Source organism: Cynara cardunculus, assembly GCF_001531365.2.
Source record: "Cynara cardunculus var. scolymus isolate 2C chromosome LG 9, CcrdV1, whole genome shotgun sequence".
Taxonomy (NCBI): Eukaryota; Viridiplantae; Streptophyta; class Magnoliopsida; order Asterales; family Asteraceae; genus Cynara; species Cynara cardunculus.
Genome location: NC_037536.1, coordinates 7,517,898 through 7,542,009, shown reverse-complemented (window position 1 = coordinate 7,542,009; position 24,112 = coordinate 7,517,898). Strand labels below are relative to the sequence as shown.

General features: G+C 33.3%; 2 protein-coding genes across 2 annotated transcripts in view; one reads left to right on the top strand and one right to left on the bottom strand.

Moving 5' to 3' along the window:
* Window positions 1-2,111, bottom strand: part of LOC112517725 (gamma-interferon-inducible lysosomal thiol reductase-like) — a 4,170-nt gene extending 2,059 nt beyond the window's left edge. Inside the window, exons 1-4 of the mRNA XM_025125106.1 lie at window positions 1,815-2,111; window positions 1,454-1,519; window positions 1,225-1,356; window positions 281-373 (exon numbers count right to left, since the gene is read on the bottom strand). Of these exons, the coding sequence (XP_024980874.1) occupies window positions 281-373; window positions 1,225-1,356; window positions 1,454-1,519; window positions 1,815-2,111 (588 nt within the window). The remainder of the gene's footprint in view (window positions 1-280; window positions 374-1,224; window positions 1,357-1,453; window positions 1,520-1,814) is intronic.
* Window positions 2,112-16,951: 14,840 nt separating this feature from the next.
* LOC112517641 (protein TIC 56, chloroplastic) lies at window positions 16,952-22,783 on the top strand. The gene is made up of 5 exons (XM_025125004.1): window positions 16,952-17,704; window positions 18,975-19,172; window positions 20,590-20,872; window positions 21,891-22,053; window positions 22,430-22,783. The coding sequence occupies exons 1-5, from the start codon at window positions 16,984-16,986 to the stop codon at window positions 22,637-22,639; spliced, it is 1,575 nt and encodes a 524-aa protein (XP_024980772.1). The 5' UTR covers window positions 16,952-16,983; the 3' UTR covers window positions 22,640-22,783.
* The last annotated feature ends 1,329 nt before the right edge of the window (window positions 22,784-24,112 follow it).

The window sequence follows — 24,112 nt, the reverse complement described above, 5'->3', positions numbered from 1 at the left end:
GGGGGGGTTGGATTTAATAAGCCATTAATGGGGTTTTCATCTTATAATTTAGCGAATTATTAATTTGATACATTATCCTAAGTCGAAACCAACCAAAAATATGATCTAAGATAGATTATTAAATAACCAAGTATTAATTAACAAGGTTTCACCTTTAATTATATGTATAGCGAGATGAAGGTTTAATGAAAAGAAGTAAAAAGACAAAGATACCCTTGTCGATAGTTAGATCTAAAAATAAACGATCTAGATTTAAATGTAAGAGAGGGAGAGAGATGACCTCTTCAAGGGGCTTATTGTCAACCAACACCCATGGTACAAATCTATGAGGGGGATTTAGATGATTTGTATCATCAGCAAATTTTAGTTCAAGCTGCATTAAGTCAAAACATGAATCATATTGTCATAAGATAAGGGTTAAACGAAGGGTCACATTGTGGATTAAAATAGGAGATATGGTTAAAACCAATAATTTTTCATGAATGATAAAACACATGTTAAGTCGGTTTGGGTTATTTATCAAGATTTTTTACAGAAATCTTTCAAAATAACCGATCAGATCTTCCCTCTTCATTTTACAGCCATATTTTTTAGGTGTCATGTCTATGTGGGTTACACCCGACGTAATGTCTACTTTTAAGAATATAATATGAAAAAAGTAGGTTACGCAAGTTGTTTAAGCATTATTTGTTACTTGTGTAATCTATGGCTATTTCGGTCACAATATTGAAAATATGGCTATAAAGTAAGATAATTTAATATTAGCTTTAGTTTGCCTAATTCAACTACTTATTTTTTTTATTAACCTGGATATCTAACCCGCTATGCAAGTCGACTAATCCCAAAAACAACCACATGTTTTGCGGGTAGCCCAAAGTCACTGCATTTGAACCTCCGTGCCACAAGGGGCTTTTTATTTCTCCTTGGATTTGAACATGAGACCTCCAGACACTTTTGACCTTTGGAGCCAAATTCAAACCAATCAGACAATATCATTATGGTTGTAGAAGATGAGTTCTGATGTTGATATGTTTGGGTAGAAAACTAATTGAAAAAGATGCATTTAACAATATATAAGGGTACATTTAATCTGCTGCTAAATTTATAGGAATCTTTTTAAATAGTTTTGTAGGACCCACACTAGTACCTTTTTTTAAATGTTGGAAAATAAATATGTTAAAATGTAAAAGTAAGAGGATGAAGGATGGAAATAGAAGTACTCACATCAACACCCATTCTACTTTGGTAGCAATCCATGATGGGTTTGGGGTTGTTTTGAATACAAGACCTCCATTCACTATGCCTTCCTTGCAAATCCAAGTTTTCAATACACTCAATCAACTTGAACCTCAATTCCTATTCAAAATATCATATAAATGTTTAATTATTAATTAAATATCAGATACACCTTAATTGGCCGTAATGTAATCAACGAACTAAACGATAACTGTACCGTTTGAGGCAACAAGTTAATCGCACAAGCTTCTACCATGTTGATCATACATTCATCAGGACCGTGCTACAAAACAGGTTAATTGTTGAAAAGGCGTATGATATATTTATCTATTTTATCTGATTAGTTACAACGATAAACGATTTAGTAAGAAACGTACATGATGTACAAGAAAAATAAGTATTCTGACACGATAATAGAAACACGTCGTTTTCAAGATTCTTTCGTGAAATAAAAACATGAACAACGAACATCACACCAAAAATTTGGAAAGAGAAACCAGTTCCCAAGACAATAACTGAAAACCCAGATCAACATTAACAAGATAACTGTATTTTATACAGTAAAAATTGTATTTTACCTGACAGATCCAAGCATGGTTAGGAGCAAACTGAGTATTACCCCAAGGGACCATCTTGAGGTCTACAATGGAGATTAGATTCCATTGAAACAATGCCTTCCCAAGTTGATTCACAATGAAATTTGCACAATATGGACACAAAGATTCAAAGTACAATGACACCTTCACCTTATCTTCAACACCAAATGGTTTTTCCATTGCCAACAAGAAGATCAACACTACTAACATCTTATGACAAGAAGCCATAGCTTTTCTTTGGTGTTTTTGAGACTTGAATTCAAGAAATAAATATGACATCTTGCCTTTTTATACAAGTGGCTCTCACTTTCTTACATATTTGCCTTTTTGGGGGTAAACCCTTTTTTGGGTATTGGAATAATTTGGTACAATGAACCACAATGGTGGTGTCTGATTGGTTTGAGTTTGGCTCCGAAGGCTAAAAGTACCAGGAGGTCCCAGGTTCAAATCCAAAGAGGAATAAAAATCCTCTTGTGGCCACGGAGGTTCAAATGCGGTGACTCTGGGCTATCTGCAAAGCAGGTGGTCGCCCTGCGATTAGTCGGCTCGCATAGCGGGTTGGATATCCAGGTTAATCAAAAAAATAATAATTTGGTACAATGTGATGTACAACTCTTAATACATAAGGTACAAGTCTATATTACACATATATGATATATGTCCCTTGTGGTAATGTTTATAGGTAAACCCTCTTTTGAATGGTAGAACGATGGTAATTCGATAGAATTTTTGACTTTTAACATGCAATGTATGAGGTATTATAGCATGATTTTGTTCGACTCACGATATTTTCATCATGTAATTCATGAGTTAGATTTGGTGATTTTGTATGTTAGATTCAGTACATATACAATTTTTAGTTCATAAGATACAAATCAAAAATTGAAGTAACGTGTTAGAAAAAGCATCGAAAATGTACTACCATCAGTCCACTATMGCAAGTAACAGTTGAGTAATTACTCTCGTTCAGATAACATGTTATTTTGTTACAAACATTATACTAAAATATATATATATATATATATTAGTATATATAATTATTGATTAACGAATGTAATAAAATACTATTTGAATAATTATCAGCCATATTTCATCTATACTACCTTATAAATCAGATTTATCAAAAATCTTAAAAACAATTTTTAATTGCCAAAGTATTATACATTTATGCACAAAGTATTAAAAGTCTTAAAAATAACTCATAATGCATTAAGTACTACTACTTTATGCATTCAATCTTATAATCTTTTAATTTACAATTAAAATAACTTATAGTACAAGTTACCAATGCACATTATTATCTTTTCTTTTCATGTTTCCAAGATACTTTTGACACATTTCACTCGTGTCTTCACCCTCTCATACCTCTATGTCTTCTCCTCATCCCTCAATGTGAGATTTAAACTGATGTTCACCATGAGTTATTAAAAGTTCTATCATTCATCTCTCATTCAATTGTTCTAGAACTCTCGGTTTCTCTCTTGATCTCTTGATTCTTTGCTCTTGGTGTAAATCGAACACATTTGTGGAGTCGTTTAAATATGTTGGATTTTAAACTGTCATACATTTTTTTCATCGATAGACTGTAATTGGAACCATAACTCTTATTTATTCAAATTGTATTAATATATAAAGACCAAATATAATTTATATCATCGTTAAATCTTCTCTAATAAAACTGGTGAGACTTCATAATCGGTTCTCATCGCATTGTACGAGTATATAACTAGTATAATATAATTCAAAAAAAAATATGTATGTTGTAGACAAATTTTACAAGGATGCATTGTCCATAACAATAAATTACTGTGACGGTTTGGTAGTTGAGTAATTACTCTCATTTACTTTCCCCTTAAAAAGGATGGGCAATCTGCTACCTACAATCCACGTATTTGTATCTCATTTATTATTTATATACACATAAATATACCTATACCTATATAGGATTGAGTAACTGTGAGAAAATAATTAAGATTAAGGGTAACATTGGGTTAGGTTGGGTTAGGTTCGTGTTCAACTCATTTACAAAAAAAAAATAGTTACATTTTTTAAAAATCGAGTTGGGTCGGGCCGGTCCATAACCGGTCCCGGTCGGTTTTGGTCCCGCGAAACACCCCAAATCCGTAACCGGTCCCGGGCGGGGCCGGGACAGGTAGGTTTGGCCATCACTACCCCTAGTTAAGATGAGAAGCGTAAGAAAAGATCTTCACTCTTGAATGTACATTAGAATACAACGAGATGAGATGCACCAAGATATACCGGATCAATCCCCACATCGAGCGTGCTTCATGGGTGGGTTTGAGATTAAAGGTGATCAAGGGTGCATATCATTTTTTACGTTTTTCACTTTAACTATCATTCTCACATGATTCTTCGTTTGCCTACATATATGCACATATATAGACAGATGTTCAAATGAGAAGTCTCAAAATTTTAAGAATAGAAGAAGAAATCTCAATTAGTGCAATTTTTTTTATTTCCAAGTCTTTTTTTTTTACTAATTAAAATAACAATGAAAAAGAAAATCAAATATTAGCTAATTTATCTATTATTTTTTCTATAACATATTTTTTTGATATTGGTAATCATCGTCTTTTATTCAATTTCTCATTATAAAGTGATTGGCGATTTTACAAACTACAAATCGAATTAAATCTCATATCTGAACACGAGGCAGCTAATTCACCCGCATCTGTTGGAGGAAAATGTTCTTCATTGATCGATTGAAATGTAAGCAAACGCAAATGATCCCAACAAATCATTATCAGATGGTAATGAATAGGTATCAATTGGCTATATGTGAATATGCGAATTCTAACATAGATTCACATGTGAATCATAATATGTATTCACATGTGGCTCATAATTATAACTGTTACATGAATCAATTTACAATGTATAAATGAGATATTGAACCAGTTTAAGATTCATATATGAATCTTAAAAAATATATATCATCCTAGATTTTAAATTATGGAAAATAAAATTCTCTCTTTTTTAGTATAATTTATTTAAATAAAATATTTCTTATATTTTAGATAATTTAATTTAAAAGAAAATAGGTAATATAATTTTTATTAAAAAAGAAAGTGGATAAATATTTTAAAAAATGAGTGAATTGGTGATTTAATTATACAAAAGATTTAAAATGCCCCTCAAATTTCTTAGGGCGCGTTTGGTTTGCAGGAATGGAATGGAATTGGAGGGATTTGGATTTAAAATCCATTCCAATCCTGCGTTTGGTTTGTAGGAATGGTAGGATTTAAAATCCTGGGATTCATTTAAAATCCCGTGAACTATGGATTTGAGAATCCTTTGAAAATACACGAGATTTTGAAATTCATTCCCGTGGGATTTCATTCTTGCCCTTCTCGTCCATTGCTCACCGTCGCCACAGATTACATCGCTCCTCCATTGCTCACCGTCGCCGTCGCCCTTCGTCTCTGTTGCCACCTCCGTCGGTGGTCGTCACTCACCGTCTCCGTCGCCCACCGTCTCCGTCGCCGTCTCCGTCGTCGTCGATAAACCGCCTTCTCCCATCACTCAACAGGTAAATCCCTTTTCCCCTTTTCCCCTTTTCGATTTCTCACTAAACTATGAACACAGATTAGGTTAAATCCTTCAATTTTGACAGATTAGGTTGAATATACATGAACACAGATTAGGTTAAATCCTTCAATTTTGACAGATTAGGTTGAATATACATGAATACAGATTAGGTTAAAAAAATTACAGGAAGTATTAGAAGGTGATCGGAATAAGTCTGTACAGACCTCGAATTCATTTTTTTCATCAATAGCTTGCTGTAGTTGCCTTCGAAGATTCTGGACTTCTTGATATGATCGGAATAAGCAAAGGCAAATTGATATGATCGGAATAAGCCTAGTTTCACCCTTCAAAAAAAAATCTCAATCCAAATCCAAATCCAAATCCAAATCCAAATCCTACAAACCAAACAGAGGAATGAATTTCAAATCCAATCCAAATCCTGCAAACCAAACACATGATGGATTTTAAATCCAATCCAATCCAAATCCCTCATGGGAATCCAAATCCCTCAAAAACATTCCTGCAAACCAAACGCACCCTTAGTTTTTTTTTAATTTACTCATGATTTTATGTATATTTATATATTTTTCTCTTAAATATTGATAATTAAAAAATCTTAAAATAAGCCGAATCTTCATAATAAAAACACTGTGAATGCTACTTTTACAGTGTTTTGCTGTAAAGTTTCAAATGTAAAAATCATATTTCACGAAAATAGTCTTGTCTCACATGATCCCAATTCAGCTTAAATAATCATAAACTTTATTTCTTAAGTATTTTTATTGTTCATGTTATAATGCATTTTATTTTGTTAGTTATTTTTTTATAATGAATAATTATTCATTATTTAAAGTTATTCATTATTAATAATACATGAAACAATTGTTTTTCAATTTCTCAAAATATTTATGGTTCTTATTTAAACTCGGCCTTACATATGTAAACAATGACATACATGCGTGTATATAGAGAGAGAGCTAGAGGCCGTTTACCTAAACACTTACCCGGTAAATGCTTATCGATAAAATTCAACACTATCGTTACTTACCGGGTAAGATTTGAGTCCACCAAAATGATATTGTATGTAACAATTTACCCGGTAAGTGTTAACCATGGTAAAAGTCGTCGCCATCACTTACCAGGTAAGATTGCCGGTCCTTGTTTTCACTTTTACCGGGTAAGATTCTTATTCTTTGTCATAATCATCCGGTAAGGTAATGTGATTTAGTAAGCGCTTACCCAGGTAAGCATTTGGTAAACAGCTCCTGAGATATACAAACAAGAATAATAACCGGATAGAAAAAATAAAAGAATGAGTTATGGCCAATTATTTAATGAAAATAATGCCTTAAATATTTTATTTAAAAAAAACTAATAAAGGACATAAAAAGGGTTTACATTTATAAGATTATTTAATTTGATTAAAAAATATAGCTCTAAAATTAATTAAAAATATATGTTAATCACTGTACATAAAAAAAAAAACATATAAAATACAATATGATATATTGGTTTTGGACAATTTTTATGAAAAAAATAACATGTTTTGTCTTGATTCTTATTTTAGGTAATGTATTTTTAGAACTTTTGTTTTGTTATCTAAGATGTTAAGTTTCAAATATTTAAGTATATAAGTAACCAATTTAAGCATTAACAGGTTACCAATGCTGATATGGTACACAACTCAATATTATCTGCTAACGCAGTGGATCTTTTAAATTTAAAATTAGTTTTAAATTTATTATAACTTATAATTATAATAATTATAATATATAAATTCTAATAAAATAAATAAATTTACACCTGATTTAGATTTAAAAAAATTCATGTCACTATTTAAATAATATTGAGTTGGATGTCGCATCAACATTAGTAATCAATTAATACTTAAACATGTTATTCAGATATTTAAATATTTAAAATTTCATATCTTAGATACTAAAAATAAAAATTAAAACAAAATATTTTATTTTTTTCATACAATTTACTTAATTTTTAGATATCTCATAATTTAAAAATTATAAAAAAAGAAAATAAAAAGAGTTATGTAAGTACACACTGCACAGAAACACATGTCTGCAAAGAGTTAATGGTGGGGGTGTGCTTCAACTTTGCTTTTCCAGACACCTCACGTAAGCAAAGTAAAACATTATCCCAACATAAAGCAGGTAAAAACATTTTTCTTTTTGATATATTAGATATCAGATAATAATAATTCAAACGAAAACATCTGTGATTTATGTAAATGTAAAAACAATTTGTAAGCACTATCATTTTGTTTTAAGTTAAAAGTTTTAGAAAGATTGAGAAAACAGTAAAATTTTTAAATAAATATTTAATTTTTTTAGGAATACTGAAAGCATGTAGGGGTAAAATGAGAAAAATATTGCAAATCGCATAATCAACAGACATAGCCGATGATTGTGGATGTGATCATCATTGGTTTTCGATTTATCGCAGCATTATCATATTATTATCTCAACAAAATCTATCAACAGACATGGCTGATGATTGTGAATGTGATCATCATTGGTTTTCGATTTATCGCAACATTATCACATTGTTATCTCAACAAAATCTTACCGTAAGAAGTTTTCATTTTATTAAAGGATTATCACAACAAAATCACATCATTATTGACAATGGAAGTATCAACATAAGAAGTCTTCAACCTTGTGGGTAGGGGTGCACGCGGGTTGGGTTGGGCGGTTTACAACATTTTTACAACCCAACCCAATTATGACGGTTTGGAAAAAATCTCAACCCAACCCAACCCAATCCAACCCTTGCGGGTTGAGGCGGGTTGGGTTGACGAGTTAGTAATTACATAAATTTGACGAATGAAATAATTCATAAAACTTAAGTTTATAGATCATACTGTAAAGCGTCCTATCTAAAAAGGTTACAATATGTTTACATGACGTTTTTGAACGCTTCAACAAGTGTTTTAGAATGATCTTTAAATAAAATGTCGTATTAGTTATTTTATATAAATATTTTGAAAAGTGTCCATAAAACTCATCTATTTATAGGACACTTATGTTCATATACACTTTTCAAGTCGTGTCGTATAAAATAATTAATATGATACTTTATTTTAAAAGCGTCATAGAATTTGTTAGGACGCCCAAAATCATCTTATAAACATATTGTAACCCTTTTAGATAAGACATTTTTCTTGTTTCGTCCTATAAATAATCATATTAGGACGCTTAGACATTTTAGGCATCCTATAAGATCTAATGTTGTTGTAGCGAAAAGCTATAACTAAACATTTTATTTCCACTAAAGTACAACATCAAATGACGAGGTATTTAGATTGATGGATTCGTCAACAAAATATCTATTAGTATCATTCATATTCTCTGACATATCAATTTGTTGTTGCTGCAAAAAAGATTTCAATAATTTTCTCTTATTAATTAGATTATTTGTCATCATTCTTTGATCGTGAATCTCTTTTGGTAACTTGTACGTTTAGCTAAAATGAAATACAAACATAATATCAATAAAAGTTATACATTATATATATATATATATATATATATATATATAGACGAGTTCAAATAAAAACCACTAAATTTGTAAAAACCGTAAAAACCTCATTCAACCAATCATAATTTTTCATTTTGTTCATTTTTTTTTTTGTAATTATGAGAGGTTGATTAACCATTTTTATTGTGGAGGGTGTTAATCATGGATATTATCATCTTCATTATTTTAATTTTAGAGAAATACATGAAACAGTTTCATTAAAATTTCATTAAGTAGTATATGAAACAATTTGATAACCACATATGAAACAACTTCATAATAAAAAGTATTATATGAAACAATTTCACAAGATTAACAATTTCATGAAAAAATTTCATAAGATTAACGACGGATGAGAGTAGTTTTTACGGTTTTTACAAATTGGAGTGGTTTTCATTTGATCGCTCCTCTCTCTCTCTCTCTCTCTCTCTCTATATATATATATATATATATATATATATATAATTTTATAAAAATTATATATTAGCGGCGGGTTGGGCGGGTTGAGCTAAGCCCAACCCAATTTCAACCCTCTTAATTGGCGGATGAGCGGTTTGACTGTTAGTCGGGTTGGGTTTAATTGGGTTGTTTACGGGTTGGGTTGGACGGGTTTTGCGGGTTGACGGTTTTTTGTGCACCCCTACTTGTGGGGTTAGCTGACAATAAAACTTGGGCTTTTGAGGTCTCCTAAAAGGTCACTATTCGAGTCGTGCAAAGACCATTGGAGATTTTCTTGGCTTTTCTCCAGGGCCCTTGGATTAGCCGAGGTGCGCTCAAGATGGCCCGGACACCCATGATTAACAAAAAAAACATAAGAAGTCTTCGATGATACTAGCAAAGTTTTAAGGGATAAAGACAAATCTAAAACAACATAAAATTGTTGACAAATCTAATTTATTTTTAATTTTCATTATAGTTTAATTAATTTGGAGACCCTGAAATGTTTCTTACATTTTGTAAAACAATAATGTTATTATTTGAACCTCCACCTTAAATATAATGTCTTAAGTATTTAAATATTTAGATAACTGATTTGAACACTAACAATCGTGCTGATGTGGCTAGTAACATGACATGTAACTCAGTATTATTTTTTGATATGACTAATGACAGATTTTTTTAAACATAAATTACTTTTAAAACATTACTTCTATTAAAAAGATCATAAAAAAAAACCCTAATCCAAGGTGACTTTTAGCGGCGTCGCCTTCTCCACAGTGGCTAAAACGTCCTCTCGATCTTGTATGATTCGTTGACGACTAGAAGTGATCATTGTAGGTTTGGACCGACTATAGGTTGGGCCTAACAACAGACCTAACGTAGCAAACTCAATACCGTTATTGGGTCAGGGACACAGGCAAAGTGGCCTACAAAATTTTACATTTAGAAAAGCAAAACTTATATAAACTCATAAGATATGTAAAAGTATTTAAAGTACATAATTATCGTCAACTTAATATGGTAAGAAAAAAGGTTAACATTGTATATAACTTAAGAAAATATATACTTAGGGGCCGTTAACCTAAATGTTTACATGGTAAACGCTTACCATTAGGAGTCAAAGACTGTAATTTATTTTTCTGGATAAGATTGTAGTACATCAAAATGGTATTGTATGCAATAATTTACCCGATAAACACTTACCCGGGTAAGAGTCGTCACATCACTTACCGAATAAGACTCTTCATCTTTATCATTGCTCTTACCGGGTAAGATTTTTGACTACTGTCATGTTCATCCGTTAAGGGAAATTACCCAGTAAGCACTTACCGGATAAGCGTTTAGTAAATGGCCCATTAGACTCTTATAAAAAATATGGAGTATGAACATTTCTTCTCCAAATATCTATCAACCTTCAAAATCTGAATTTTTAAGTAACAAAATATTTCAGCACATAATATTTCAAAATCAAATTCAAGTCGTTCATTTCGGAGGTGGTTGGTATTTAAGGGTGTCAAAAATAACCGAAACGAATAATCCACCCGAAGCGAATGCGGTTTGGGTTAAGCGTGTTCGAGTTAAACAATTCGGTTAACTAAATAAGGATCTTTATTGGGTTCGGTTTTCGGTTAATTTTTTAATTCGGTACTCATGAATAACACATTCTACTAATATTTATATATTTTATGTTTATGAAAATAAATCAAATACATATTATACTATTGTTACTTTATGTATTTTGTTGTTATATAACGTTTTTTGCTTGATGGTAGATAATGGTTTTTGTTAGATTACACTTTATACTTGATGTAGAACGTTGCATGCCCTTAGGCATAGACATACATAACATAGAAATCACACTTGGAAAGGGTGAACAATTAGCTAGAGCAGCGGGTGCTGTAGCGAAACTGATTGCAAAAGAAGGGAAATCGGCCACATTAAAATTAYCTTCTGGGGAGGTCCGTTTGATATCCAAAAACTGTTCAGCAACAGTCGAACAAGTGGGGAATGTTGGGGTGAACCAGAAAAGTTTGGGTAGAACCGGATCTAAGCGTTGACTAGGCAAACGCCATGTAGTAAGAGGAGTAGTTATAAACCCTGTAGACCATCCACATGAAGGTGATGAAGGAAGGGTCCGAACTGAATTAATAAATAATGTCTTTTGGTAGGTGATTTTTTAACTTAATATTAAGTCAATTTTGAGTGCAAATATATGATACACTTGTATATTAGATGTCATGCAAGAGACACTAAATTTGGGAAAATTATTAGAGCAAGTGTCCAACGAAAAAAAATATAAATCCTTCTTCGGTTTAACCAGTCATCGAACCGAATAACCCGAAATCAATTAATTCGAACCTTATTTGGTTTTATTATCGGTTAGCATTGAAATGTTAGAAAACCGATTAATCTGAACCGAATAAATAGAAAATTGATTTAATCGACCAAATGACACCCCTATATTCAATAGAGGGAGTCTAACCCAAAGCCAACCAAATAGACTTCTAATTTTTTAATAAAAAAAATAATTAATTATAAAATATGAATTGGGTGGCCGTGTCTGTCCAAATTTATCGTTTTACCACTTTGGCCTGCCAATTAATTGAAATGGTCGTTCCCAAGCTTGTTCAAATTTTTAAAAATGATTGTTCATACCCGTTTTTCTAACTTGAATGTTTGTTTTTCTAACCACAGGGGTGGTGTCTGATTGATTTAAATTTGAGCTCTAAAGGTTAAAAGTGTCTGGAGGTCCCATGTTCGAATCTAAGAAGGAATAAAAAATCATTTATGGCCACAGATGTTTAAATGCGGTGACTTTGGGGGACCTGCAAAACGGGTGGTCGTTCTAGGATTAGTCGGCTCGTATAATGGGTTCGATATCCAGGTTCATCAAAAAAGAAATGTTTGTTTTTCTGTTTTTAAAGAGTCGATCAAAGTGAATTATATAAAATACAAGGACCAAGCATGTAATTTACTCAAAAAATTATAAGTTAAAAATACAGAGTAAATTACATGTTTCGTCTCTATGGTTAGATGTTTTAACGACTCTTGTCTCTTTTTTAATTCAACGAAATATGTTCATGTGGTGGCGTTTTTTTAAAAAGTTATATCAATGTTGTTGCATTTTTCTAATGAGTGAGTTCCCATGATTGCAATTTTTTTAATGAGTTTGATTCGTAAATAAATTAATATCTTGTGTCCCTATGGTTGTATTAAGAACCTAACTCGTTATAAAAATGTAACCATAAAAACACTATCCGTTGAGCTTTCAAAAAAAGACAAGAATCGTTAAAAACATATAACTACATGAACAAAACATATAATTTACTTCAAAATAGTGATAGCCAAACCGGCCCGGCTCGGGACTGCCGTAGAACCGGAACCGGGACCCGCCAAGGCCCGGGACCGGTAAGGACCGGAAACCGGGAGCGGTTCATGTTTTAGAGCGATTCATGGGACCGAGATCGACCGGGACCGAGACCGGTTATGGGACCGGCCTGGCCCGGTATTTTCAAAAAAACTAGTCGTTTATGGCCTTTAGGTGGCCCTTTTTTTGGATTTTTTTTTTGCCTTTTAAACACTATAAATAAGTGTCTTGGTTGAGGGGTTTACATACCAAGTTCTCAATTAGTAAAAAAAAGCAAAAGAACGTTCACAATTCTCGGTTCCTTCCTATATTTTGTGAATTCGACTCGTATTTATTTTCGTTTCCACTTCACAATTCTTATTTCTTTCTCTCTTTGTCTTACAAAATGGCAGGTGAACAACATGATGCATCAAATGAACAAGTTGCTCAAGTTCTCACCGAACACGGATGAAAGTTCGAGATTTGGAATTCATACAACTTGTCGGTCCTCACGAACGGAACGGGAAAAGAAAGACACAATGCAAAATGTGTCAAGCTCTCATTCGGCGGAAGAAAATTCTACTTTAAGGCGGCAAACCGAAAAGACGAGCCCGGGGTTGAGGTCGGGGGTTGATTCAAGCCAACCAATACTTGATACTCAAGATCAAATATTATCGTATGATGCCGAGTTGAACCGACAAATAACAACACAATCTGTCATTCAAGTAGGGTTGCCTTTCGGACATTTCGACAAACCTCACTTTACGAAGTTGATCTAAAAAACACTACAACCATGATACAAGTCGGTAAGTCGTCAAACCCTTAGACGTGATGCAATTAAATGTGGAAAATGTGTCGAGCTGAAATGCAACAAATGTTTTCTCTTTTGCCTAACAACATTTTTTTAACGTGTGATGTATGGAGCGCACCATATGGATTGTCGGTTTCTTATACATGCATAAAGGCAAATTGGATTAAGTCTTCATTGTGATATTTATTCAAACGTGTAATCGCGTTTGAATCGTTTGGTGCGCCACATCCAGATGCACGTCAATTTTCAATTATTAAAAAATTTCTTACATTTTATAATTTAACTACTAAAATAATTAAAATTCATTTGATAACGCTAGTAATAACAATCTATGTGTGGAAAAATTAAAGTGTCATTTGACACCTATTTTAAACGGTAAATTATTTCATACATGTTGTTGTGCACACATAATAAATTTAGCCGTTCAAGACGGTTTAAATACTTGTAAATCCGTAATAGATAAGTTTAGACTTATGTTGCCGCGAATTTTTACAAAGGGTAAGAAAATGAATGCGAAATATAGAAAATATTGTGAAGACGTTGGTTTCAAAGCTTTGGGATCGAGGTTCGATATGCCCGTTCGTTGGAATTCGACTTATTTTATGATTGAAAATTTGACAAAACAAAAAATTATATTTTTTTTTCATTTTATAGATACCATTATCCACAAAATTCTACTGGAATCTTGATTGGGTCGTGGTTGAAAGATTGTACGATATTTTAGGCGGTTTTAGATATGCGACAACAATTTTATCCGATATTTATTATCCAACAAGCCATTTAGTTTTAAACTGATTATATATTTTAACAAGTAAGATTGCCTGATACGAAGACCATCACGATTGGGGAAGGTTGATGAGTTCAATAAAAAAAATTGTAAAATATTTTATGAGCATCCTATTTGCTTTTCTTTGTGCTGGGACATTAAACTCGTATTTAAATGTTATCGGTGTTGAAGTTTTAATTACACAAATATGTGTGGCCTTTGGTTTAGATACGACTACGAATAATTCTATTTCAACAGAACAAAAACGTTTGTTTAATCGTAATTTTCAAAATTTGTTTGATCATTATAAACATTTTTATCGGGGAGGAAACCAACAACAAAACTCATCAAGTCATGGATTTGCAGGTTCTAGTTCTTCTAGTGGTCATCGTCAAAGTCGTAAAGAGTTGATGACTAATTTAATAAACGAGGTTTTAAATGAATCAAGTAAAAAAAGTCGACTTGATAACAATTTGGGTAAACTAAATATGTATGTGCATACTAATTTTATGGCCGCATGCCCTGCAAATGATGTCGAAGATTTTGAAAAAAATTGATATATTAGATTTTTGGAAACAAAAGCAACCTCAATTCCCGGTTTTTGCATGCATAGCATGTGATATACTAACAATCCAAGCTAGTAACTGTAGCTTCGGAGTCCGCCTTTTCTCTTAGTGGCAGGATCATTTCGATACATCGGACAAGGCTAAATCGGAAGTCCATAGAGTGTTGCATATGTTTCAAAGATTATATAGATAACGTTGATAGAATTCAACACACGACATCGTTAGAGGTGGATATTGAAGCGGTGAAAGAAAATTTGGAAGAAAATGAAATCGCCTTGGGACTAAGCATGCCGCCAACTACCGATACCGACGACACTTACTCACAATATGACGATGATGAGGAACTCGACATTGATGACTAAGAGGCTATTAGAAGAATTGAAGAGACCAGAACTTTTCAAATCAATTCGGCATGGGATACCAATGAAGATTGATGAATAAGTGTATTTTCAAATAATTTTATAATGTATTTTTGGAAGACAATGCAATTTTAATTATAATAAAATGCATTTTTAAAGTGTATTTGAGTGACCAATTTACAAATTTTTATAATGTATTTTAAAAATCTATCATTAAAAATATTAATTTTTTTAATGGTCGGGACCGGGACCGGCCGACCGTAACCAGTTATAACTAACCTTAATCGGGCTCAACATTTTTTACTGGGACCGGTTACGACTGACACTGTTGAGGCCTGGGACCGGTAAGGCCCGCCCCGGACCGGTTTTTAGCCATCCCTACTTCGAAATATATGATCAAAATAATATAGGGTTAAATGCATTAAATAGCAACCTACTTTCATAAAATTTGTTATTATAGCATTCTTTTTGTTTTTATTTATTACAACAACGTATTTTCAAATTATTTTTTATTAAGGCATTGTACTTTAGAAAATCTACCCATCATAGCAATGACTAACCTGTTACTTTTTAAACCAGTTAACCCCTTGACTTTTTTTGCTTGTGTGGCTTTAATGAGGTGACGTGGATGACAAATCATTTTGATGACTTAACTAAACTAAAAATAAAAACCTATTTCAAATTATTATTAGTGATTTTTATTTTTCATTGCTATGATCTAAAAAAATATTTTTTTTGACTTTTTCTTATTAAGTTGCATGCAAATTAAATTTTCTAAAGTAAAATATTTCTCAATAATAAAATTCTTGTCGAGATATATTTTGTTTGTAAAAAAAGTAACACTTCTTATTTTATATTGTTCAAATAAATACATATCTTTTAAAGTTTTCTTTATAATGTTAACGAAATAAATTGTGATCTACAATTTTTTAATATTGTTATATTAATAAATAATTCAAAAAAATCAAATTAATTTAACATATTTATACGGCAAGTAAACCTTTTTGAACAAATAATATATATTCTTTAAAATATAATATTTTTTGATAAAAAAGAAACAATTCTTATTTTCTTTTTTTTCATAAAACACATATTTTAAAAAAAAATATTAGCAAGATAAGTTGTGTTCTGCTAGTTTTATTGATATTGGTATGTTAATGAATAATTTAATTTTTTAAAATTCATTTAATATATTTATTAAATAACATGTAAAATATTTAAATATTAAAATTAAAAATACAATGTTTAATAAGAACTAGTAGATGCTATGATAAAATTATTTTGAAAGTACAATGACGTAGTAATAAAGTCACATCACTATAGTATATGTGGACAACCTACGTGGACAATGAGGTGGCATGGAAACCTGGTATAATGAGTAAATTTAAATCAAAAGGTTACCCAATGTTATAATGGATAAATTTTTTAAAGTACAATGTTTTAATAAAAATTAATTTGAAATTATATTGCTGTAATAAGAAAAAATGGAAGTACAATGCTATAATAAATAAATTTATGAAACTAGATTGTTATTTTATGCATTTTGCTCAAATAATATATGGGTTTGTTTTAAATGGATTAAGTTTGTTAGGTTGGGTATATATTTATTTGGGCTCTTACATAGAATGAGCCCAAATCAATGGTCCATCAAAATTGGCCCAATAACATTCATTTCCCCCAAAATCGTACAACTCACTCCGTCTTCTATCTACTTCATCTCCTTCAAAATTTCTAGCATTTTCGCCACTTCTTTCACTGAATTCTCACTTTCTCTCATCAATGGCGTCTATTAACTTCAATCCCTTTGGGGAGAACTGGTTTAAGAAGCCACCAAACCCTCTGCAACCTATAAACTTCCATTCTTTTGCAGAATCCATAAACCCATTCAAACACCAAACTCAATCCGATTCATTTTCTTCACCTTTTGCAGCCATCTCCATTTCCAACCCATTCAAGAAAATACCCGATCCTGATCCCGAACCTCAAAGACCCAAACCCGGTACCTACAAGAAAATGCTCGAACAGTTCTATTGGGAATCAGAAAATCGACCCGACTACCGTCACACACCAGAAGTTGAAAAAATTCTGAACGAAGACCCATTATTTGAAAAGAAAGAGAATCCGACCCAAGAAGAGATTGAAGAAAACGAGAGATGGATGAAGGAATTTCGTGAGAATCCGGTTGTCCAGTTCATGGCCCGAGCAGAGGAGATTGCTGATGAGCTTAATGAAATGGAGCTCAAAGCGAATTCGGCTCCGTATAGGTGGGAGGATAAGAAGTATTGGCAGTCGATTCCGCACGTGATCGGGCCGGACGGCCGGCCAATGCCGAGGAAAGCAATAAGGAGTGTGAAGGAATCGGACGATAAGTTTTGGGATTTTGCTAAGCAGTTCTTTTTCGGGTTGTGGGGATTCAGGCAACGGCCATATCCTCCCAGCCGGCCAATTGATGTTGCTCAGGCGGTTGGATACAAGAGGCTGGAGAAGAGATATTATGATTGTAAGTTTTCACTTATTTCCCGAATGATGAATTCCGTTTGTTGAATTTTGAAGTTTGAAACTGTTTTGAATCTGCTATAGAAATCTGATAATTACATGTTTGTGAGAAAATTCTTATCAGATTCAAGTGAAAGTATTAAGTTCTTTGCAAACTCCATATTAAATTTGAATGAAAGTAGTGAATTTGAGCTCAAAGACTTTATGCTTATGAATGCCTTGAGGTGGGCGTTCATGATTGTAAAGAAGGAGGGATCGAGTTAGCTGACGAACCAACGAACACTTAGGGGTTTGGTTGGTTTTCCATTAAGTATTGTATGGATAAAGCTGTGTGTGTGGATTAATCTGTTTGTATAGATGTTTGGGAGGGTTTTTTTCATAGATAGAAGGAGTGTGTTTTTATTGGGAGGGAATTGAATTTCTGCAAAAAGTTCAATGGATAAGCCACTATCTATATCATGAAGCCACTACCAAACGGTCATGTATAGGTGACTGAATAAGCTGTGAATCCTACTAAGCTCATTAAACTGCTAACAAACATGCCCTTATTCGTTTGTAAAGAAACCATATAAAAATCTAAAGAAAATAGAGATTTAAGGGAAAGAAGGACCTCGTTTTCAAGAACGAATGATATAGAACAAAAAATTGTACAAACAACAGTTCCTTTTGTTTTTGAATTTGCACAATTTGTTCAAAGATGTTATTTTTTTTGTAAACCATAGTGCTTTTCTTGGACTTCTGGTAAAAACTGTTAGTTCAAAACTCAATTGCTCAAAAAAGAAGACTATGGTTAAATGCCAAGTGAAATAGGGAGTGGAGTTGAGAGATGTCACTCTATTTGATGCGGGCTTTTCATAGAGACCCGTTGTGAACATAAATTTTGCAAGAATAAGGATGGCTGAAAAGCTAGTTGTTGGCTTATAACTATAAGCTAGTTGTTGGCTGAAAAGTTAGTTATTGGTTAATGAGCTAGTTGAGTTTGCTAAAAACTAGTTGATAAGTTGGATAACAATGTAAAATGACCTAAAAGGACATGTTGAAAAATCCATTGGGAAAATATAAGGGCATAATTGAAAAGGAAGTGAAAAAGCCGTTGGACAAAAAGCTAGCTTATGCTTAATCAAATAGGGCTTAAGCTCAAAATAAACTAGCATATGATTGCCAAACATCACCTTAAAAATGCATACTTTGTGTCGGTTGTGTTCAATGAGATGCTCCCCATTTTCTTCTTCCATAAATGTATACTAAGTTTTGAGGTATTGGCTTTGTTGTAGTTATCATGAGGTCGGGTGGATTTTTCTACAAAGATCGGATAGGTCGAACACGAGGACCTTGTGAACTTATACAACTTAAGACGGCTTGGGGTGCCGGAATCATCGATAAATATACTTTCATTTGGGGTGAAGACTTGGACGAGTGGGTCCCAATTGGAGCACTTTATGGTATGGAGCGCGCAATCGCCACTTGGGAAGGTTTGTCCATTTTTCATATTCAACAATGTAACACTACCTTGTGGCTTCTTTTCATATTTGTTTTTTTTTCTTCATAATTGTGCACTATGTTCACATTGACTAGACACATCAAACCTCTATACATTTAAGAGCATCTCCAAGAGCTATGCTAAAATGGAGATTTTGGAGATTTTGAGTATAGTTTTGCTCGAACAACTATGCTATAATGTATGCTAAAATAGAGAAAAAAAGGGAGGGTAGAAATCTCTAAAAATCATATTCAAGAGAGAAATAATATTGAAATCTTTTTTTTTTTTATTAACCTGAATATCCAACCAGCTATGCGATCCGACTAATCCCAAGGCAACCACCTGCTTTGCAGGTAGCCCGGAGTCACCGCATTTGAACCTCCGTGGCCACAAGGGGATTTTTGTTTCTTCTTGGATTTGAACCTGGGATCTCCAGGCATTTTAGACCTTTGGAGCCAAGCTCAAACCAGTCAGACACCACTCTTGTGGTTAAAATCTTTCTCACCAATAGGAGACGTTGAAATTAAGTATTTAGGAGACAAATAATTTTTTTTAATGTATTTAATATTTTAATAATATAGTTAATGATAAGATTGCTAAAATAGAGTAGTTGTTGAAGTTGGATGTAATTTTTTAGAGATTTTAACTTTTGATGCTCTATTTTAGAAAAATTATAGCATAGCTGTTGGAGATGCTCTAAGAACCTTTTATCTCTCTATAAGGGTTCTTTTTAGGGTGCGTTGGGCGGCATTAGACTCGGGTAGGAGTGAGTGGGAGCAAAATATTCAGAACAAAAATCAAGGGATGCGACAAGGTTGGTAAATTACTATGCTACCCATATAAAATTAAAACCCGGAAGCCCTGCACAATTCTTTCACCCGCCTACACCACTCTCACCCGTCCAGTCCTGTGTGCATACCAAATGCACCCTTAGAGAGATTCAAAGGGGTTTCAAGTATCTTCACATGATACGAGAGCCCGCGGGGAGGGGGGTACAACATCTAGGGACTTGGCACACACTTTCGCCTCCGTTTTTGGGGGCATCGTTTAGCTTTCGCTTGAGGGTGCGGCTTGGAGTGTCATATCGGCTAGACATGGACCATCAAACCTATATATACACAGGAATCTCTCTAAGGCTCTTTTAGAGAGAAATCAGGGATTTCACATATCCTAACACACTAAAATGACATATGAAAGTGGATTTTTTGAGCATTGAAAAGCTAATCGTGGAGAGAATAGAAGAAATCAATCATAAACATATGAATTCGTTTATAATGATAATTTTCGAGAGTGGTAAGCATCATTTGTGAAACAGAAAGGATGATTACGGCAATCAATCCATTTGTAGGTGGTAATGAAAGCCTGGATTATATTCAAGTGGAATCTTCTTCTTTGTTTTTGAATTTCAGTGAGACTAGGTGCTGCGGCTACTGCTTTCATACACAAGCTACAAAAGGGTATACCTCCATGGGTCCCACTAAAAGGGTTCGAGAATAAAAGCCGGAAACAACTTCAGGATGAAGCATATGAAAGCAAGAGAAGGGATATGGCTGTATTAGAAGCTAATGATGGAGTTTGGCCTGGTGTAAGAATTCCTAGCCATGCTCTGTTCCTTTGGGCCAGTGGCTCTGAACTCACATCAATCTTAGAAGAAGACCACATGCCAAACAAATATATTCCAAAAGATATGAGGTACATGCTTTTTGCACTTTTTTTGCATGTATTATATCTATACACACACACACACACACATATATATATATATATATATATATATGTTCAAACGAGAAGCTAACAATTTGCAAGGAGGGAAGTTTCAATATCATATATGATTACACGTATTATAAACAAGCTTAATCATATATGATTAAACATATGTTTGCATTTACAACACATATTAGCTTAATCATATATGATTAAACACACCCAAAGGAGTGTAATGTTATATGATATTGAAACTTCTTGCCTTCTCGCAAAATGTTTAACTTCTCGCATGATCCTTCCTCTCTCTCCCTATATATATATGTCTTCGCTTATTTGCCATCATATATTTTCTGGTTGGGGCTGTTTGGTTGGTTTTCCATTAAGTCCTGTATGGATAAAGTTGTCTGTGTAGATTGGGAAGTTTTTGTTTGGGAGGGTTTTCTCATAGATGGAAGGATCATGTTTTTTTATTGGGAGGGACAGATTTGGAAAAAACTTGGCTTTGTGCATAAAGCTCCTTCTAGAAGCTTACTGAATAAGCCACTTTTTATATCATCAAGCCACTACCAAACAATCATGTATAACTGACTGAAGAAGTTACGAGTCTCATTAAGCTCATTAAGCTGCTAACAAGTAGACCCTTACTCATATCTAGTTTCTCAAAATTTAGCATCGTTGTCTTTCTTTCTTTCTATTTATATTCCTATTCATATCTAGCTTTTCAGATCTTAGAGGTTGTTTACTGAACACTTTTTGTCTCTTACCGGTTAACTGAATACTTATTGCCTATTAATGGGTAAGAAACGCTTACTCGGTAAGAGATGATGGCCATTACCAACAATCTTATGGCACCATTTTGCTAACCAAGAATCTTGCCCGGAAACCAAAGGACCATTGGCCCAGCGGTACCCCGGTAACCTTATTTTCCTAGAGGTCAGTTCCAGTCTCACCAAAGGTGCGATGTGGCTTTGAGTTTAATAATAATTATTATTATCATGGTGTACAGGAAACAGTTGATTAAAGCTATTCCGGGGTTGAGGCCGTGGGAGGTTTTAAGTGTTGAACAAGCCATGGATCAGATAACATATGGCGGTAATTGGTACCGTGAACGTCTTGGTACATTTACGACCGGGCCGCCGTACATTGAGGAGTATTCTCAAGATGTTGAGGTATCTATACGTCTTCCCTTCAAATCTTTTGAGTTTCTATAAAAATGTTACTCTCTTCGTAAAAAAAGTGATCACCTTACAACTTTGAGGGTGTGTTTGGTATACCTGTAAATTCATAATTACACTGGCCAGATGTATTAAAACTCTAGAATCTTCTACAATTCTTTTACCCCCTCTTGTCTGTCAAGTCTCGTCCTGTCTGCCTACCAAACATACCCACAAGATTTTAACAATTTTTTATAGACAAAATGCAAATTAACGAAATAACTCTTCATCAAATCTTAGATAAGAGAAGGGTAATCGAGGAACATCAAGTTTCTATTGATATTCAGGGTTGCGGTTGTATCATGTATTCATTCTTGTTTCGCTATTGTAGGACTTCATGGAGGAATACATGAACTTCACGGAGGTGATGGCCTACCAAATAAAACGTATGCTTCCCGGGTTCGGTAAGTTATTGGCTAAAGTACGTAGAGAAGCCGCGGAGAGAGCCAAAAAAAAGGCAGAAAGAGGAAAACAGAAGATAGAAGCAGCCAAGCGGGCAAAACGCCCACAAAGACCCGATGACGACGACGATGATTTCTGAGCACATCTGTTTTTCTTTAAAAATCGATTCTGTTAGCTGTATGTCATCACTATTACACATGAAATTTGTAGCGATGTTTGTAAATCGAATTTGTGTTCAATTTCTGGTGGATATTGCATCTACATAACCAAAGTTTTGCTACAAGATGTAGAATTAATCTTTGTACATCTAATAGGGGCTTTAAGAAGGTTAATCCCTGTGGCCACGGAGGTTCAAATGCGGTGATTCCGGGCTATTTATAAAGCAGATGGTCGTCTTGGGATTAGTCGGCTCGCATAGCGGGTTGGATATCCAGGTTAATAAAAAAAAGAACTTCAAAAAAACCGTTTGAGGATTGTTTTTGTGAAAGGAAGGGCAAATAATCTGTTTGGTTGGTTTTTCAAACCAGTCCCCTGTATTGATTAAGCTATCAGTGTAGACTAATTTGTCTGTATAGATTGGAAGGGTGTTTTTACATATGAAAGGAATGTGTTTTCTAATTGGAAGTGCATGTTTGGAAAGAGGCTTTACTTTATGCATAATGCTCCTACCTAGAAGTTTGTTGAATATGCTATTTTCTATCTCATCAAGTCACTGTTGAACAATGATGTATAACAATATAGTTGACTGAATAAGTTGCGAGTCCTATTAAACTCATTAAACCGTTAACAAACAGACTGGTTTAGAGGACTGGTTCGGTCCAGGGCAGAGGACAGATCATGGAAGGATCGTTTAAGGTTCGACTGATGGAAACTAGTTGGTTCGGACTAGTTATACAATTTTGTTAGAGGACCGCTAAGGGACCAGTTGGATTCTTTTTTCTTCTTTAATTTTGTAGTGTACGTTTGGTCAGTGAGTTACCCTTTTTTTTCTATGGGAAAAGTACAGAAAAATTTGAGCAATTTTTTTTATTTTGAATGATTAAGTTTTTGATTTTTTAAATGAAAAAAATCTTTAAACTTTCTCACTCTAAATGATTAAGTCTGTAAACGTTGTTTTTAATAAATAAACCATCAAGAATTTTAAACATTGGTTATCTATAGTTTTTTCAACAAAAAAACTACATATAACTGGATAGAAAGATTTTAAAGTAAAAATAAATCAGTTTTATCATGCGTTTCAAACCTTTTGCATCGAACGACATCGCTCTCCTTCGTCACACCATTCTTGTTCGTTATGCATATCATCTATCGCTTCCATGCCATCGATCTACCTCTTTTTAATCTATTATTTTTTGTCTTTCGATTTTTCTTCTTTTGCAACAATGTAATGGAGCATGTACAAACAGATCAAAAAATAGGGAGATTGATGGCAGAGACCAATGGTGGTGATGGGATCTGATAGAGAGTGGACGATGATAGGAGCAATTATATATTAGATTTAATAATTTAAATCTTTATGTTTATATGAATATATTATGTAGATGCGTGTAGTTATGTTAGCCGACCTTTGAGGGGCGGCCTATGTTTATCTGAATATTTTATGTAGAAGTGT